The following is a 20222-nucleotide window of genomic DNA, read 5'->3' as shown; positions in this document are numbered from 1 at the left end:
GTTGTGGCAAAATGGCTTAAGGACAACAAAGTCAAGGTATTGGACTAAGCTTGTGGTATTGTGGGAAGCTTGTAGAAGGCTACCTGAAATGTTTCACCCAAGTTAAACAATTTAAAGGCATTGCCAATCAAATACTAATTGAGTGTATGTAAACTTCTGACCCACTGGGAATGTGATGAAAGAAATAAAAGCTGAAATAAATCATTCTCTCTACTATTATTCTGACATTTCACATTATTAAAATAAAGTGGTGATCCTAACTGACCAAAAACAGGGAATTTTTACTAGGATTAAATGTCAGGAATTGTGAAGAACTGAGTTTAAATGTATTTGCCTAAGGTGTATGTAAACTTCCGACTTCAACTGTATATAGATAGATAGAACAATAGACAGAACGACAAGACAAGACAGAATTTAATTTATGCTATGAAATGAGAAGTTCCCCCTCCTAGCAAATAGCTTGGCAAAACAATCCAAGCTTGTTTTGAAAAATATATTTTCGAACGCACCATCAGTTACGGCTTCGCATATGAAACGGAAAGTTGAATATAGCCCCACCCAGTGACCTTATACTACAGTTGAGTGTAGACGCTTTAGGCTAACGTTAACTAGATAACTAACGTGAGGTAAATGTAGGCCTAAGTGTCACATCCTGACCAGCAGGTGGAGTAGGTGACAATTTGTGACACTAAGCATGTATCAATAGAAGAGCCAGCTGAAGCTTGAGAGGAATGGATGACGCAGTAGGAAGGGCTTGTAATGTGGATGACCGCCTAGCTACTACTCTGCTACTCATAATGATGTATTGGTTGATCTAACTATAACTAGACTACTAGTGGTGATGTATTGGTTGACCTAGCCTCCTGTAATTATCAGCTGGTTGACCTAGCCTCCTGTAATTATCAGCTGGTTGACCTAGCCTCCTGTAATTATCAGCTGGTTGACCTAGCCTCCTGTAATTATCAGCTGGTTGACCTAGCCTCCTGTAATTATCAGCTGGTTGACCTCGCCTCCTGTAATTATCAGCTGGTTGACCTAGCCTCCTGTAATTATCAGCTGGTTGACCTAGCCTCCTGTAATTATCAGCTGGTTGACCTAGCCTCCTGTAATTATCAGCTGGTTGACCTAGCCTCCTGTAATTATCAGCTGGTTGACCTCGCCTCCTGTAATTATCAGCTGGTTGACCTAGCCTCCTGTAATTATCAGCTGGTTGACCTAGCCTCCTGTAATTATCAGCTGGTTGACCTAGCCTCCTGTAATTATCAGCTGGTTGACCTAGCCTCCTGTAATTATCAGCTGGTTGACCTAGTCTCCTGTAATTATCAGCTGGTTGACCTAGCCTCCTGTAATTATCAGCTGGTTGACCTAGCCTCCTGTAATTATCAGCTGGTTGACCTCACCTCCTGTAATTATCAGCTGGTTGACCTAGCCTCCTGTAATTATCAGCTGGTTGACCTAGCCTCCTGTAATTATCAGCTGGTTGACCTAGCCTCCTGTAATTATCAGCTGGTTGACCTAGCCTCCTGTAATTATCAGCTGGTTGACCTAGCCTCCTGTAATTATCAGCTGGTTGACCTCGCCTCCTGTAATTATCAGCTGGTTGACCTCGCCTCCTGTAATTATCAGCTGGTTGACCTAGCCTCCTGTAATTATCAGCTGGTTGACCTAGCCTCCTGTAATTATCAGCTGGTTGACCTAGCCTCCTGTAATTATCAGCTGGTTGACCTAGCCTCCTGTAATTATCAGCTGGTTGACCTAGCCTCCTGTAATTATCAGCTGGTTGACCTCGCCTCCTGTAATTATCAGCTGGTTGACCTAGCCTCCTGTAATTATCAGCTGGTTGACCTAGCCTCCTGTAATTATCAGCTGGTTGACCTAGCCTCCTGTAATTATCAGCTGGTAATTATCAGCTGGTTGACCTAGCCTCCTGTAATTATCAGCTGGTTGACCTAGCCTCCTGTAATTATCAGCTGGTTGACCTAGCCTCCTGTAATTATCAGCTGGTTGACCTAGCCTCCTGTAATTATCAGCTGGTTGACCTCAGCCTCCTGTAATTATCAGCTGGTTGACCTAGCCTCCTGTAATTATCAGCTGGTTGACCTAGCCTCCTGTAATTATTACTCAAACAGGCCTACTATTTAAGAAGAAAGTACTGGTATTCAGACACGGCCATTGTAATCGTGAGAGCCTGTTAAAATGGAAACCGGAAAAACGAACCACCCTTTTTATAGGGCCCCACATGCATTGACCTTTTTTTGCACTGACTCTACCCACACACTCACAGTGACACCCCAACACACACACACACACACACACACACACCACATACGCCTACACACACATATAACACGTGCACACATGCATACTGCCGCCACACACACTCACCACATATGCTGCTGCTACTGTATTATCTATCCTGTTGCCTAGTCACTTCACCCCTACCTATATGTACGTGTAATTAGCTTGTACCCCTGCACATTGACTTGGAACTGGCATCCCGTGTATATAGCCATGTTATTTGTAGCCAAGACAACTCAGGAGTGGCTTCGGGACAAGTCTCTGAATGTCCTTGAGTGGCCCAGCCAGAGCTCGGACTTGAACCTGATCAAACATCTCTGGAGAGACCTGAAAATAGCTGTGCAGCGACGCTTCCCATCCAACCTGACAGAGCTTGAGAGGATCTGCAGAGAAGAATGGGAGAAACTCCCCAAATACAGGTGTGCCAAGCTTGTAGCGTCATGCCCAAGAAGACTAGAGGCCGTAATGACTCGATGTCTAAAAACCTGTTTTTGCTGCGTCATTATGGGGTAGTGTGTGTAGATTGATGAGGGGATTTTTTTCATATCCATTTTAGAATAAGGCTGTAAAGTAACAAAATGTGGGAAAAGTCAAGGGGTCTGAACACTTTCCGAAGGCGCTGTACATATATCTTCATCTTTAACTCTGTTTGAAGATGACCCATAGGTAAGCATTTCGCTTTTAGTCTACACCTTCTGTTTACAAAACATGTGACAAATAAAATGAGATTTGGATGGACAGATAGAATAGATAGATAGAATAGAATAGATAGATAGAATAGATAGAATAGATAGATAGAATAGATAGATAGAATAGATAGAATAGATAGATAGAATAGATAGATAGAATAGATAGAATAGATAGATAGAATAGATAGATTAGATAGATAGAATAGATAGAATAGAATAGATAGAATAGATAGATAGAATAGATAGAATAGATAGATAGAATAGATAGATAGAATAGATAGAATAGATAGAAGTAGATAGATAGAATAGATAGAATAGATAGAATAGATAGAATAGATAGATAGAATAGATAGAATAGATAGATAGAATAGATAGATAGAATAGATAGATAGAATAGATAGATAGAATAGATAGATAGAATAGATAGAATAGATAGATAGAATAGATAGAATAGATAGATAGAATAGATAGAATAGATAGAATAGATAGATAGATAGAATAGATAGAATAGATAGAATAGATAGATAGAATATATAGAATAGATAGATAGAATAGATAGATAGAATAGATAGAATAGATAGATAGAATAGATAGATAGAATAGATAGAATAGATAGATAAGATAGGTAGAATAGATAGATAGATAGAATAGATAGATAAGATAGGTAGAATAGATAGATAGAATAGATAGATAAGATAGGTAGAATAGATAGATAGAATAGATAAGATAGATAGAATAGACAGATAGAATAGATAGATAGAATAGATAGATAGAATAGATAGATAGAATAGATAAGATAGAATAGATAGAATAGAAGTAGATAGAAGTAGATGTAGAATAGATAGAATAGATAGAAGTAGATAGATAGAATAGACAGATAGAATAGATAGATAGAATAGATAGAATAGGTAGAATAGAATAGATAGATAGAATAGATAGAATAGACAGATTGAATAGATAGATAGAATAGATAGAATAGACAGATTGAATAGATAGATAGAATAGATAGAATAGATAGATAGAATAGATAGAATAGGTAGAATAGAATAGATAGATAGAATAGATAGAATAGATAGATAGAATAGATAGAATAGATAGATAGAATAGATAGAATAGAATAGGTAGAATAGAATAGATAGAATAGATAGATAGAATAGATAGATAGAATAGGTAGAATAGAATAGATAGATAGAATAGATAGGATAGACAGATTGAACCTTGAGTGGAATACTCTGTATTAGATAGACGGATTGAACCTTGAGTGGAATACTCTGTATTAGATAGACAGATTGAACCTTGAGTGGAATACTCTGGGCTTGTGTTGCTATGCGGACAGCTTCTCTCAACTTCTTCTTGAATCTCTGGAGAGACTTCCCCTGTAGGAGAGGAGAGAGGAAATAGAGGAGGAGAGGAGACAGAGAGGAGAGGAGGGAGCAGGGATGAGAGGAGGGAGACGGGAGAGAGGAGGAGAGGGGGGCAGAGAGGAGAGGAGAGAAGAGGAGACAGGGATGAGAGGAGGAGAGAGAGGAGGAGAGGAGAGAGGAGATGAGAGGAGGAGAGGAGAGAGGAGACAGAGAGGAGAGGAGAGAAGAGAAGAGGGCAGGGATGAGAGGAGACAGGGATGAGAGGAGAGGAGACAGGGATGAGAGGAGAGGAGAGAGGAGGAGAGGAGACAGGGATGAGGAGAGGAGAGGAGGAGAGGAGACAGGGATGAGAGGAGGAGAGGAGACAGGGATGAGAGGAGGAGAGGAGACAGGGATGAGGGAGGAGGGAGACAGGGATGAGAGGAGAGAAGAGGAGACAGGGATGAGAGGAGGAGAGGAGGAGAGGAGACAGGAGGAGAGGAGACAGGGATGAGAGGAGGAGAGAGGAGGAGAGGAGACAGGGATGAGAGGAGGAGAGGAGAGGGGCAGGGATGGAGAGGAGGAGCAGGGATGAGAGGAGGAGAGGAGACAGGGATGAGAGGAGACAGGGATGAGAGGAGAGGAGAGAGGAGGAGAGGAGACAGGGATGAGGAGGGAGGGAGGAGGGAGACAGGGATGAGAGGAGGGAAGAGGAGACAGGGATGAGAGGAGACGGAGGAGGAGAGGAGACAGGGATGAGAGGAGGAGAGGGATGAGAGGAGGAGAGAGAGGAGGAGAGGAGACAGGGATGAGGAGAGGAGACAGGGATGAGAGGAGGGAAGAGGAGACAGGGATGAGAGGAGAGAAGAGGAGACAGGGATGAGAGGAGAGAGGAGGAGAGGAGACAGGGATGAGAGGAGGAGAGGAGACAGGGATGAGAGGAGGGAGAGGAGACAGGGATGAGAGGAGGAGAGGAGACAGGGATGAGAGGAGACAGGGATGAGAGGAGAGAGAGGAGACAGGGATGAGAGGAGACAGGGATGAGAGGAGAGAGGAGACAGGGATGGAGAGGAGACAGGGATGAGAGGAGGAGAGAGAGGAGGAGAGGAGACAGGGATGAGAGGAGAGGAGACAGGGATGAGAGGAGACAGGGATGAGAGGAGGAGAGGAGACAGGAGAGAGGGATGAGAGGAGGAGAGGAGACAGGGATGAGAGGAGAGAGGAGACAGGGATGAGAGGAGGCGGACAGGAGAGGGAGACAGGGATGAGAGGAGGGGAAGAGAGGAGACAGGGATGAGAGGAGAGAGGAGACAGGGATGAGAGGAGACAGGGATGAGAGGAGAGAGGAGACAGGGATGAGAGGAGACAGGGATGAGAGGAGACAGGGATGAGAGGAGACAGGGATGAGAGGAGAGGAAGAGAGGAGACAGGGATGAGAGGAGGAGAGGAGACAGGGATGAGGAGAGGAGACAGGGATGAGGAGACAGGGATGAGGAGGGAGAGAGATGGAAAGAAAAAACAGAGGCAGGACAGATATGAGCAGTATAGAATACGGCATTATCCATTTGGTTGCAATGAAAATTGTTCTTCTGCCTTCATCCCAACCACAGACACACACCCATGTTAAAGGCCCAGGGTCAACCACAGTGCAGTGGCCCAGACACACACCCATGTTAAAGGCCCAGGGTCAACCACAGTGCAGTGGCCAAACACACACCCATGTTAAAGGCCCAGGGTCAACCACAGTGCAGTGGCCCAGACACACACCCATGTTAAAGGCCCAGGGTCAACCACAGTGCAGTGGCCAAACACACACCCATGTTAAAGGCCCAGGGTCAACCACAGTGCAGTGGCCAAACACACACCCATGTTAAAGGCCCAGGGTCAACCACAGTGCAGTGGCCAAACACACACCCATGTTAAAGGCCCAGGGTCAACCACAGTGCAGTGGCCCAGACACACACCCATGTTAAAGGCCCAGGGTCAGCCACAGTGCAGTGCCACTGGATGTAGAGCTCTTTTGGGGTTAAGTGCCTTGTTCAAGGGCACAACGGTAGTGGATAATAGTAACGGTCAGAAACCAGCAGCCAGTTCAGCCCCATCTGTGTCATCACCCAGGACTTAGTTTACTGGTCCACCTTTTGTAACCGCTTGGCTACCCTAACACTAGTTCAGGTTCAGTCCCTTGGCCTACCTCATCCTCAACAGGACAGATAAGAGATATAGAAGAGAGATAGAAGAGATAGAAGAGATAGAAGAGGGATAGAAGAGAGATAGAAGAGAGATAGAAGAGAGACAGAAGAGGGATAAAAGAGGGATAGAAGAGAGATAGAAGAGGGATAGAAGAGATATAGAAGAGGGATAGAAGAGGGATAGAAGAGGGATAGAAGAGGGATAGAAGAGAGATAGAAGAGATAGAAGAGGGATAGAAGAGAGATAGAAGAGGGATAGAAGAGAGATAGAAGAGAGATAGAAGAGGGATAGAAGAGGGATAGAAGAGGGATAGAAGAGGGATAGAAGAGATATAGAAGAGGGATAGAAGAGGGATAGAAGAGGGATAGAAGAGAGATAGAAGAGATAGAAGAGGGATAGAAGAGAGATAGAAGAGGGATAGAAGAGAGATAGAAGAGAGATAGAAGAGGGATAAAAGAGGGATAGAAGAGGGATAGAAGAGGGATAGAAGAGAGATAGAAGAGGGATAGAAGAGGGATAGAAGAGAGATAGAAGAGATAGAAGAGAGATAGAAGAGAGATAGAAGGGGAATAGAAGAGATAGAAGAGGGATAGAAGAGAGATAGAAGAGGGATAGAAGAGAGATAGAAGAGAGATAGAAGAGAGATAGAAGAGGGATAACAGAGGGATAGAAGAGAGATAGAAGAGAGATAGAAGAGGGATAGAAGAGAGATAGAAGAGAGATAGAAGAGAGATAGAAGAGGGATAACAGAGGGATAGAAGAGGTATAGAGGAGGTATAGAAGAGGGATAGAAGAGAGATAGAAAAGATATAAGAGATATAGAAGAGGGATAGAAGAGATAGAAGAGGGATAGAAGAGATATAGAAGAGAATTGGAGAGGAATGGAAGAGAGATTGAAGAGATATAGAAGAGAGATAGAAGATACAGAAAAGAGATTGAAGAGATATAGAAGAGATAGAAGAGATATAGAAGACAGATAGAAGAGATAGAAGAGATATTGAAGCGGTATAGAAGAGGGATGGAAGAGCGATCGACAGGAGATTAAATAGGTATAGAAGGGATATTAAATAGGTATAGAAGGGATATTAAATAGGTATAGAAGGGATATTAAATAGGTATAGAAGAGAAAGAAGGGATATTAAATAGGTATAGAAGGGATATTAAATAGGTATAGAAGGGATATTAAATAGGTATAGAAGAGAAAGGAGATTAAATAGGTATAGAAGAGAAAGAAGGGAGATTAAATAGATATAGAAGGGATATTAAATAGGTATAGAAGGGATATTAAATAGGTATAGAAGGGATATTAAATAGGTATAGAAGGGAGATTAAATAGGTATAGAAGGGATATTAAATAGGTATAGAAGGGATATTAAATAGGTATAGAAGAGAAATGAGATTAAATAGGTATAGAAGAGAAAGAAGGGAGATTAAATAGATATAGAAGGGATATTAAATAGGTATAGAAGGGATATTAAATAGGTATAGAAGGGATATTAAATAGGTATAGAAGAGAAATGAGATTAAATAGGTATAGAAGAGATATTAAATAGGTATAGAAGAGAAAGAAGGGAGATTAAATAGATATAGAAGGGATATTAAATAGGTATAGAAGGGATATTAAATAGGTATAGAAGGGATATTAAATAGGTATAGAAGGGATATTAAATAGGTATGTATAGAAGAGCTTTAGAAGAGAGATAGCTGAGGAGTACAGCTGACGTCAGAAGTTTACATACACCTTAGCCAAATACATTTAAACTCAGTTTCACAATTCCTGACATTTAATCCTAGTATAAATTCCCTGTTTTAGGTCAGTTAGGATCACCACTTAATTTTAAGAATGTGAAATGTCAGAATAATAGTAGAGAGAATTATTTATTTAAGCTTTTATTTCTTTCATCACATTCCCAGTGGGTCAGAAGTTTACATTTGGTAGCATTGCCTTTAAAATTGTTAAACTTGGGTGAAATGTTTCGGGTAGCCTTCCACAAGCTTCCCACAATAAGAATTTTGGCCCATTCCTCCTGACAGAGCTGGTGTAACTGAGTCAGGTTTGTAGGCCTCCTTGCTCGCACACACTTTTTCAGTTCTGCCCACAAATCTTCGATAGGTTTGAGGTCAGGGCTTTGTGATGGCCACTCCAATACCTTGACTTTGTTGTCCTTAAGCCATTTTGCCACAACTTTGGAAGTATGCTGGGGGTCATTGTCCATTTGGAAGACCCATTTGCGACCAAGCTTTAACTTCCTGACTGATGTCTTGAGATGTTGCTTCAATATATCCACATAATATTCACATAATCTATTTTGTGAAGTGCACCAGTCCCTCCTGCAGCAAAGCACCCCCACAACATGATGCTGCCACCCCCGTGCTTCACGGTTGGGATGGTGTTCTTCGGCTTGCAAGCCTCCCCCTTTTTCCTCCAAACATAACGATGGTCATTATGGCCAAACAGTTCTATTTTTGTTTCATCAGACCAGAGGACATTTCTCCAAGAAGTATGATCTTTGTCCTCATGTGCAGTTGCAAACCGTAGTCTGGCTTTTTTATGGCGGTTTTGGAGCAGTGGCTTCTTCCTTGCTGAGTGACCTTTCAGGTTATGTTGATATAGGACTTGTTTTACTGTGGATATAGATACTTTTGTACCTGTTTCCTCCAGCATCTTCACAAGGTCCTTTGCTGTTGTTCTGGGATTGATTTGCACTTTTGGCACCAAAGTACGTTCATCTCTAGGAGACAGAACGCGTCTCCTTCCTGAGCGGTATGACGGCTGCATGGTCCCATGGTGTTTATACTTGCGTACTATTGTTTGTACAGATGAATGTGGTACCTTCAGGCGTTTGGAAATTGCTCCCAAGGATGAACCAGACTTGTGGAGGTCTACAATTTGTTTGAGGTTTTGACTGATTTCTTTTGATTTTCCCATGATGTCAAGCAAAGAGGCACTGAGTTTGAAGGTAGGCCTTGAAATACATCCACAGGTACACCTCCAATTGACTCAAATGATGTCAATTAGCCTATCAGAAGCTTCTAAAGCCCTGACATCATTTTCTGGAATTTTCCAAGCTGTTTAAAGGCACAGTCAACTTAGTGTATGTAAACTTCTGACCCACTGGAATTGTGATACAGTGAATTATAAGTGAAATAATCTGTCTGTAAACAATTGTTAGAAAAATGACTTGTGTCATGCACAAAGTAGATGTCCTAACTGTCTTGCCAAAACTATAGTTTTTTTAACAAGAAATTTGTGGAGTGGTTGAAAAATCGAGTTTTAATGACTCCAACCTAAGTGGATGTAAACTTCTGACTTCAACTGTATCTCTCTCACCCCAGTATTCCTACCACCGGAGCAAGAGGGAAAGCAAAACAACAACACAACTTCTTCTCTCCTTGGCAGCTGATTCTGAACGGGACAAAGACCTGACTAGTGATAGGTATGTTTATAGCCGCGTATATGCGCCCATTTCTCAGTGCTTGAGCCACGTTCCGAACTTCGTCCCCTCTCGCACTCATTTAAACAAACAGGTAGTACCTGCTTTATATACTCAAGCTAAATCTGAAGTTGTCGATGAATTGGCCAATGACCCTGTGTTGCACTTCCTACAGATGGATGGACCTCTTGGGCTACAGAGTTACTTAAGAGTGACAGCCAATCACATCATCCCGGAGTGGGAGATGAGAATTATCGTGCTACAGACACGTTCCCTTTTTTTGAAAGTCACACAAGTGCACATCTTTTTGTCTTTGTAAGAAAACATTATAGCACAGACCTATACAATATCTGAGGTTTTAAACAGGCCTATACAATATCTGAGGTTTTAAACAGGCCTATACAATATCTGAGGTTTTAAACAGGCCTATACAATATCTGAGGTTTTAAACAGACCTATACAATATCTGAGGTTATAAACAGGCCTATACAATATCTGAGGTTTTAAACAGACCTATACAATGTCTGAGGTTTTAAACAGACCTATACAATGTCTGAGGTTTTAAACAGGCCTATACAATATCTGAGGTTTTAAACAGACCTATACAATGTCTGAGGTTTTAAACAGGCCTATACAATATCTGAGGTTTTAAACAGACCTATACAATGTCTGAGGTTTTAAACAGACCTATACAATGTCTGAGGTTTTAAACAGGCCTATACAATATCTGAGGTTTTAAACAGGCCTATACAATGTCTGAGGTTTTAAACAGGCCTATACAATATCTGAGGTTTTAAACAGGCCTATACAATATCTGAGGTTTTAAACAGGCCTATACAATATCTGAGGTTTTAAACAGACCTATACAATATCTGAGGTTTTAAACAGGCCTATACAATATCTGAGGTTTTAAACAGGCCTATACAATGTCTGAGGTTTTAAACAGACCTATACAATATCTGAGGTTATAAACAGACCTATACAATATCTGAGGTTTTAAACAGGCCTATACAATATCTGAGGTTTTAAACAGACCTATACAATATCTGAGGTTTTAAACAGGCCTATACAATATCTGAGGTTTTAAACAGACCTATACAATATCTGAGGTTATAAACAGGCCTATACAATATCTGAGGTTTTAAACAGGCCTATACAATGTCTGAGGTTTTAAACAGGCCTATACAATGTCTGAGGTTTTAAACAGGCCTATACAATATCTGAGGTTTTAAACAGACCTATACAATGTCTGAGGTTTTAAACAGGCCTATACAATGTCTGAGGTTTTAAACAGACCTATACAATATCTGAGGTTTTAAACAGGCCTATACAATGTCTGAGGTTTTAAACAGACCTATACAATGTCTGAGGTTTTAAACAGGCCTATACAATATCTGAGGTTATAAACAGGCCTATACAATGTCTGAGGTTTTAAACAGGCCTATACAATGTCTGAGGTTTTAAACAGACCTATACAATGTCTGAGGTTTTAAACAGGCCTATACAATATCTGAGGTTTTAAACAGGCCTATACAATATCTGAGGTTTTAAACAGGCCTATACAATATCTGAGGTTTTAAACAGACCTATACAATGTCTGAGGTTATAAATGCATAATGTATTTAATTCTAGTGTTGTTGTTGATTAGTAATCGTGTGCTTTCATTTCAGTAAATCCAAAGTGTCATGATCCCTGATTAGTGCTCTCACCAGGCATTACATGACTCCCGATCATACACGGAATCAGGAATACCGTTTTCTCATTACATGACTCCCGATCATACACGGAACCAGGAATACCGTTTTCTCATTACATGACTCCCGATCATACACGGAACCAGGAATAACGTTTTCTCATTACATGACTCCCGATCATACACGGAATCAGGAATAACGTTTTCTCATTACATGACTCCCGATCATACACGGAATCAGGAATACCGTTTTCTCATTACATGACTCCCGATCATACACGGAACCAGGAATACCGTTTTCTCATTACATGACTCCCGATCATACACGGAATCAGGAATACCGTTTTCTCATTACATGACTCCCGATCATACACGGAATCAGGAATACCGTTTTCTCATTACATGACTCCCGATCATACACGGAATCAGGAATACCAACAACACGTATTTTATTAAATAAACAAAATGTAACTACAGTAACTGTTGATATTTAATTTTCCCGAAACCAAACTGTAACCCCAAAACCATAACAGGTACCAAGCAATTGGTTTATATGAACTGTTCGAACGCTAACAGATGAGACAGAAGAGGGCAAATCAACTGAACTCAACACCAGCTCAGTGGGCTAACAGTCTCAACACTAGCTCAGTGTGCTAACACAGTCTCAACACTAGCTCAGTGTGCTAACAGTCTCAACACCAGCTCAGTGGGCTAACACAGTCTCAACACCAGCTCAGTGGGCTAACAGTCTCAACACTAGCTCAGTGTGCTAACACAGTCTCAACACTAGCTCAGTGTGCTAACAGTCTCAACACCAGCTCAGTGGGCTAACACAGTCTCAACACTAGCTCAGTGTGCTAACAGTCTCAACACTAGCTCAGTGTGCTAACACAGTCTCAACACTAGCTCAATGGGCTAACAGTCTCAACTGAACTCAACACTAGCTCAGTGCGCTAACTGAACTCAACACTAGCTCAGTGGGCTAACTGAACTCAACACTAGCTCAGTGGGCTAACAGTCTCAACTGAACTCAACACTAGCTCAGTGTGCTAACACAGTCTCAACTGAACTCAACACTAGCTCAGTGTGCTAACACAGTCTCAACACTAGCTCAATGGGCTAACAGTCTCAACTGAACTCAACACTAGCTCAGTGCGCTAACTGAACTCAACACTAGCTCAGTGGGCTAACTGAACTCAACACTAGCTCAGTGTGCTAACACAGTCTCAACTGAACTCAACACTAGCTCAGTGTGCTAACACAGTCTCAACACTAGCTCAATGGGCTAACAGTCTCAACTGAACTCAACACTAGCTCAGTGCGCTAACTGAACTCAACACTAGCTCAGTGGGCTAACTGAACTCAACACTAGCTCAGTGGGCTAACAGTCTCAACTGAACTCAACACTAGCTCAGTGTGCTAACACAGTCTCAACTGAACTCAACACTAGCTCAGTGTGCTAACACAGTCTCAACTGAACTCAACACTAGCTCAGTGTGCTAACACAGTCTCAACTGAACTCAACACTAGCTCAGTGTGCTAACACAGTCTCAACTGAACTCAACACTAGCTCAGTGTGCTAACACAGTCTCAACTGAACTCAACACTAGCTCAGTGTGCTAACACAGTCTCAACTGAACTCAACACTAGCTCAGTGTGCTAACACAGTCTCAACTGAACTCAACACTAGCTCAGTGTGCTAACACAGTCTCAACTGAACTCAACACTAGCTCAGTGTGCTAACACAGTCTCAACTGAACTCAACACTAGCTCAGTGTGCTAACACAGTCTCAACTGAACTCAACACTAGCTCAGTGTGCTAACACAGTCTCAACTGAACTCAACACTAGCTCAGTGGGCAAACACAGTTTTGAGTGGCACAGACAACCAGGGTTAAATTCCCTGCCCTTTTCCAGAAGACTAACCGTGATGGCGGCATCCTCAGTGAGTTCTGTGTAATTTCTGACTTTAGACCGACACACCCAGGCTCTGCTGGCTGGTTCCCCCAGGTAGGTTACATGGTACCTGCACTACACACACACACACACACACACACACACACACCACACACACACACACACACACACACACACACACACACACACACACACACACACACACACACACACACACACATTACACACAAACTGAAATGTTCACATGAAAGACACTACCCCAGTGTTTTCATTCAGTCATTTATAATAGGATCTTACAGGGTACAGGTCAGCGTGTATCTTACAGGGTACAGGTCAGCGTGTATCTTACAGGGTACAGGTCAGCGTGTATCTTACAGGGTACAGGTCAGTGTGTATCTTACAGGGTACAGGTCAGTGTGTATCTTACAGGGTACAGGTCAGTGTTTATCTTACAGGGTACAGGTCAGCGTGTATCTTACAGGGTACAGGTCAGCGTGTATCTTACAGGGTACAGGTCAGTGTTTATCTTACAGGGTACAGGTCAGTGTGTATCTTACAGGGTACAGGTCAGTGTGTATCTTACAGGGTACAGGTCAGCGTGTATCTTACAGGGTACAGGTCAGTGTTTATCTTACAGGGTACAGGTCAGCGTGTATCTTACAGGGTACAGGTCAGTGTGTATCTTACAGGGTACAGGTCTGCGTGTATCTTACAGGGTACAGGTCAGCGTGTATCTTACAGGGTACAGGTCAGTGTGTATCTTACAGGGTACAGGTCAGCGTGTATCTTACAGGTCAGTGTGTATCTTACAGGGTACAGGTCAGCGTGTATCTTACAGGGTACAGGTCAGCGTGTATCTTACAGGGTACAGGTCAGCGTGTATCTTACTACAGGGTACAGGTCAGTGTGTATCTTACAGGGTACAGGTCAGTGTGTATCTTACTACAGGGTACAGGTCAGTGTGTATCTTACAGGGTACAGGTCAGTGTGTATCTTACACGGGTACAGGTCAGCGTGTATCTTACAGGGTACAGGTCAGCGTGTATCTTTACAGGGTACAGGTCAGTGTGTATCTTACAGGGTACAGGTCAGTGTTTATCTTACAGGGTACAGGTCAGCGTGTATCTTACAGGGTACAGGTCAGCGTGTATCTTACAGGGTACAGGTCAGTGTGTATCTTACAGGGTACAGGTCAGTGTGTATCTTACAGGGTACAGGTCAGCGTGTATCTTACAGGGTACAGGTCAGCGTGTATCTTACAGGGTACAGGTCAGCGTGTATCTTACAGGGTACAGGTCAGCGTGTATCTTACAGGGTACAGGTCAGCGTGTATCTTACAGGGTACAGGTCAGCGTGTATCTTACAGGGTACAGGTCAGCGTGTATCTTACAGGGTACAGGTCAGTGTGTATCTTACAGGGTACAGGTCAGTGTGTATCTTACAGGGTACAGGTCAGTGTGTATCTTACAGGGTACAGGTCAGTGTGTATCTTACAGGGTACAGGTCAGCGTGTATCTTACAGGGTACAGGTCAGCGTGTATCTTACAGGGTACAGGTCAGTGTTTATCTTACAGGGTACAGGTCAGTGTGTATCTTACAGGGTACAGGTCAGCGTGTATCTTACAGGGTACAGGTCAGCGTGTATCTTACAGGGTACAGGTCAGTGTTTATCTTACAGGGTACAGGTCAGCGTGTATCTTACAGGGTACAGGTCAGTGTTTATCTTACAGGGTACAGGTCAGCGTGTATCTTACAGGGTACAGGTCAGCGTGTATCTTACAGGGTACAGGTCAGCGTGTATCTTACAGGGTACAGGTCAGTGTGTATCTTACAGGGTACAGGTCAGCGTGTATCTTACAGGGTACAGGTCAGTGTGTATCTTACTACAGGGTACAGGTCAGTGTGTATCTTACAGGGTACAGGTCAGCGTGTATCTTACAGGGTACAGGTCAGTGTGTATCTTACAGGTCAGTGTTTATCTTACAGGGTACAGGTCAGTGTGTATCTTACAGGGTACAGGTCAGCGTGTATCTTACAGGGTACAGGTCAGTGTTTATCTTACAGGGTACGGGTCAGTGTGTATCTTACAGGGTACGGGTCAGTGTTTATCTTACAGGGTACGGGTCAGTGTGTATCTTACTACAGGGTACAGGTCAGTGTGTATCTTACTACAGGGTACAGGTCAGTGTGTATCTTACTACAGGGTACAGGTCAGTGTGTATCTTACAGGGTACAGGTCAGTGTTTATCTTACAGGGTACAGGTCAGTGTGTATCTTACAGGGTACAGGTCAGCGTGTATCTTACAGGGTACAGGTCAGTGTGTATCTTACAGGGTACAGGTCAGTGTGTATCTTACTACAGGGTACAGGTCAGCGTGTATCTTACAGGGTACAGGTCAGTGTGTATCTTACAGGGTACAGGTCAGTGTGTATCTTACTACAGGGTACAGGTCAGTGTGTTTCTTACAGGGTACAGGTCAGTGTGTATCTTACAGGGTACAGGTCAGCGTGTATCTTACAGGGTACAGGTCAGCGTGTATCTTACAGGGTACAGGTCAGCGTGTATCTTACAGGGTACAGGTCAGCGTGTATCTTACAGGGTACAGGTCAGCGTTTATCTTACAGGGTACAGGTCAGCGTGTATCTTACAGGGTACAGGTCAGCGTGTATCTTACAGGGTACAGGTCAGCGTGTATCTTACAGGGTACAGGTCAGCGTGTATCTTACAGGGTACAGGTCAGCGTGTATCTTACAGGGTACAGGTCAGCGTGTATCTTACAGGGTACAGGTCAGCGTGTATCTTACAGGGTACAGGTCAGCGTGTATCTTACAGGGTACAGGTCAGCGTTTATCTTACAGGGTACAGGTCAGTGTGTTTCTTACAGGGTACAGGTCAGTGTGTATCTTACAGGGTACAGGTCAGCGTGTATCTTACAGGGTACAGGTCAGCGTGTATCTTACAGGGTACAGGTCAGTGTGTATCTTACAGGGTACAGGTCAGTGTGTATCTTACTACAGGGTACAGGTCAGTGTGTATCTTACAGGGTACAGGTCAGCGTGTATCTTACAGGGTACAGGTCAGTGTGTATCTTACAGGGTACAGGTCAGTGTGTATCTTACAGGGTACAGGTCAGTGTGTATCTTACAGGGTACAGGTCAGTGTGTATCTTACAGGGTACAGGTCAGTGTGTATCTTACAGGTCAGCGTGTATCTTACAGGGTACAGGTCAGTGTGTATCTTACAGGTCAGCGTGTATCTTACAGGGTACAGGTCAGTGTGTATCTTACAGGGTACAGGTCAGTGTGTATCTTACAGGGTACAGGTCAGTGTGTATCTTACAGGGTACAGGTCAGTGTGTATCTTACAGGGTACAGGTCAGTGTGTATCTTACAGGGTACAGGTCAGTGTGTATCTTACAGGGTACAGGTCAGCGTGTATCTTACAGGGTACAGGTCAGCGTGTATCTTACAGGGTACAGGTCAGTGTGTATCTTACAGGGTACAGGTCAGTGTGTATCTTACAGGGTACAGGTCAGTGTGTATTTTACAGGTCAGCGTGTATCTTACAGGGTACAGGTCAGTGTGTATCTTACAGGTCAGCGTGTATCTTACAAGGTACAGGTCAGTGTGTATCTTACAGGTCAGCGTGTATCTTACAGGGTACAGGTCAGTGTGTATCTTACAGGGTACAGGTCAGTGTGTATCTTACAGGGTACAGGTCAGTGTGTATCTTACTACAGGGTACAGGTCAGTGTGTATCTTACAGGGTACAGGTCAGCGTGTATCTTACAGGGTACAGGTCAGCGTGTATCTTACAGGGTACAGGTCAGCGTGTATCTTACAGGGTACAGGTCAGCGTGTATCTTACAGGGTACAGGTCAGCATGTATCTTACAGGGTACAGGTCAGCGTGTATCTTACAGGGTACAGGTCTGTGTTTATCTTACAGGGTACAGGTCAGCGTGTATCTTACAGGGTACAGGTCAGCGTGTATCTTACAGGGTACAGGTCAGTGTGTATCTTACAGGGTACAGGTCAGTGTGTATCTTACTACAGGGTACAGGTCAGTGTGTATCTTACAGGGTACAGGTCAGTGTGTATCTTACAGGGTACAGGTCAGTGTTTATCTTACAGGGTACAGGTCAGTGTTTATCTTACAGGGTACAGGTCAGCGTGTATCTTACAGGGTACAGGTCAGCGTGTATCTTACAGGGTACAGGTCAGCGTGTATCTTACAGGGTACAGGTCAGCGTGTATCTTACAGGGTACAGGTCAGCGTGTATCTTACAGGGTACAGGTCAGTGTTTATCTTACAGGGTACAGGTCAGCGTGTATCTTACAGGGTACAGGTCAGCGTGTATCTTACAGGGTACAGGTCAGTGTTTATCTTACAGGGTACAGGTCAGCGTGTATCTTACAGGGTACAGGTCAGCGTGTATCTTACAGGGTACAGGTCAGTGTGTATCTTACAGGGTACAGGTCAGCGTGTATCTTACAGGGTACAGGTCAGCGTGTATCTTACAGGGTACAGGTCAGCGTGTATCTTACAGGGTACAGGTCAGTGTTTATCTTACAGGGTACAGGTCAGCGTGTATCTTACAGGGTACAGGTCAGCGTGTATCTTACAGGGTACAGGTCAGTGTTTATCTTACAGGGTACAGGTCAGCGTGTATCTTACAGGGTACAGGTCAGCGTGTATCTTACAGGGTACAGGTCAGTGTGTATCTTACAGGGTACAGGTCAGCGTGTATCTTACAGGGTACAGGTCAGCGTGTATCGTACAGGGTACAGGTCAGCGTGTATCTTACAGGGTACAGGTCAGTGTTTATCTTACAGGGTACAGGTCAGCGTGTATCTTACAGGGTACAGGTCAGCGTGTATCTTACAGGTCAGCGTGTATCTTACAGGGTACAGGTCAGTGTGTATCTTACAGGGTACAGGTCAGTGTGTATCTTACAGGGTACAGGTCAGTGTGTATCTTACAGGGTACAGGTCAGTGTGTATCTTACAGGGTACAGGTCAGTGTGTATCTTACAGGGTACAGGTCAGTGTGTATCTTACAGGGTACAGGTCAGCGTGTATCTTACAGGGTACAGGTCAGCGTGTATCTTACAGGGTACAGGTCAGCGTGTATCTTACAGGGTACAGGTCAGCGTGTATCTTACAGGGTACAGGTCAGCGTGTATCTTACAGGGTACAGGTCAGTGTTTATCTTACAGGGTACAGGTCAGCGTGTATCTTACAGGGTACAGGTCAGCGTGTATCTTACAGGGTACAGGTCAGCGTGTATCTTACAGAGTACAGGTCAGCGTGTATCTTACAGGGTACAGGTCAGCGTGTATCTTACAGGGTACAGGTCAGCGTGTATCTTACAGGGTACAGGTCAGCGTGTATCTTACAGGGTACAGGTCAGCGTGTATCTTACAGGGTACAGGTCAGCGTTTATCTTACAGGGTACAGGTCAGCGTGTATCTTACAGGGTACAGGTCAGCGTGTATCTTACAGGGTACAGGTCAGTGTTTATCTTACAGGGTACAGGTCAGCGTGTATCTTACAGGGTACAGGTCAGCGTGTATCTTACAGGGTACAGGTCAGCGTTTATCTTACAGGGTACAGGTCAGCGTGTATCTTACAGGGTACAGGTCAGCGTGTATCTTACAGGGTACAGGTCAGTGTTTATCTTACAGGGTACAGGTCAGCGTGTATCTTACAGGGTACAGGTCAGCGTGTATCTTACAGGGTACAGGTCAGTGTGTATCTTACAGGGTACAGGTCAGCGTGTATCTTACAGGGTACAGGTCAGCGTGTATCTTACAGGGTACAGGTCAGCGTGTATCTTACAGGGTACAGGTCAGCGTGTATCTTACAGGGTACAGGTCAGCGTGTATCTTAAAGGGTACAGGTCAGCGTGTATCTTACAGGGTACAGGTCAGTGTTTATCTTACAGGGTACAGGTCAGCGTGTATCTTACAGGGTACAGGTCAGCGTGTATCTTACAGGTCAGCGTGTATCTTACAGGGTACAGGTCAGTGTGTATCTTACAGGGTACAGGTCAGTGTGTATCTTACAGGGTACAGGTCAGTGTGTATCTTACAGGGTACAGGTCAGTGTGTATCTTACAGGGTACAGGTCAGTGTGTATCTTACAGGGTACAGGTCAGTGTGTATCTTACAGGGTACAGGTCAGCGTGTATCTTACAGGGTACAGGTCAGCTTGTATCTTACAGGGTACAGGTCAGCGTGTATCTTACAGGGTACAGGTCAGCGTGTATCTTACAGGGTACAGGTCAGCGTTTATCTTACAGGGTACAGGTCAGCGTGTATCTTACAGGGTACAGGTCAGCGTGTATCTTACAGGGTACAGGTCAGCGTGTATCTTACAGGGTACAGGTCAGCGTGTATCTTACAGGGTACAGGTCAGCGTGTATCTTACAGGGTACAGGTCAGCGTGTATCTTACAGGGTACAGGTCAGCGTGTATCTTACAGGGTACAGGTCAGCGTTTATCTTACAGGGTACAGGTCAGTGTGTTTCTTACAGGGTACAGGTCAGTGTGTATCTTACAGGGTACAGGTCAGCGTGTATCTTACAGGGTACAGGTCAGCGTGTATCTTACAGGGTACAGGTCAGTGTGTATCTTACAGGGTACAGGTCAGTGT

The 20222-nt window shown here is 43.7% G+C and overlaps 1 protein-coding gene across 10 annotated transcripts in view; it reads right to left on the bottom strand.

Annotated features, from left to right (window-relative positions):
* The window catches only part of LOC106592207 (uncharacterized), an 85254-nt gene that overhangs the window by 13250 nt on the left and 51782 nt on the right, over positions 1-20222 (bottom strand). For 9 of the 10 annotated variants that reach the window (XM_045721379.2, XM_045721380.2, XM_045721381.2 and 6 more), the window contains exons 9-10: positions 13576-13680; positions 4283-4363 (exon numbers count right to left, since the gene is read on the bottom strand). In XM_045721379.2, the coding sequence (XP_045577335.2) occupies positions 4283-4363; positions 13576-13680 (186 nt within the window). The remainder of the gene's footprint in view (positions 1-4282; positions 4364-13575; positions 13681-20222) is intronic. The other variant, XM_045721387.2, reaches the window with a different exon arrangement.

Source organism: Salmo salar, chromosome 07, assembly GCF_965601325.2.
Source record: "Salmo salar chromosome 07, fSalSal1, whole genome shotgun sequence".
In the NCBI taxonomy this organism is placed as follows: domain Eukaryota; kingdom Metazoa; phylum Chordata; class Actinopteri; order Salmoniformes; family Salmonidae; genus Salmo; species Salmo salar.
Note: the sequence above shows the minus strand (reverse complement) of the source record. Positions and strands in the feature narration are given on the sequence as shown.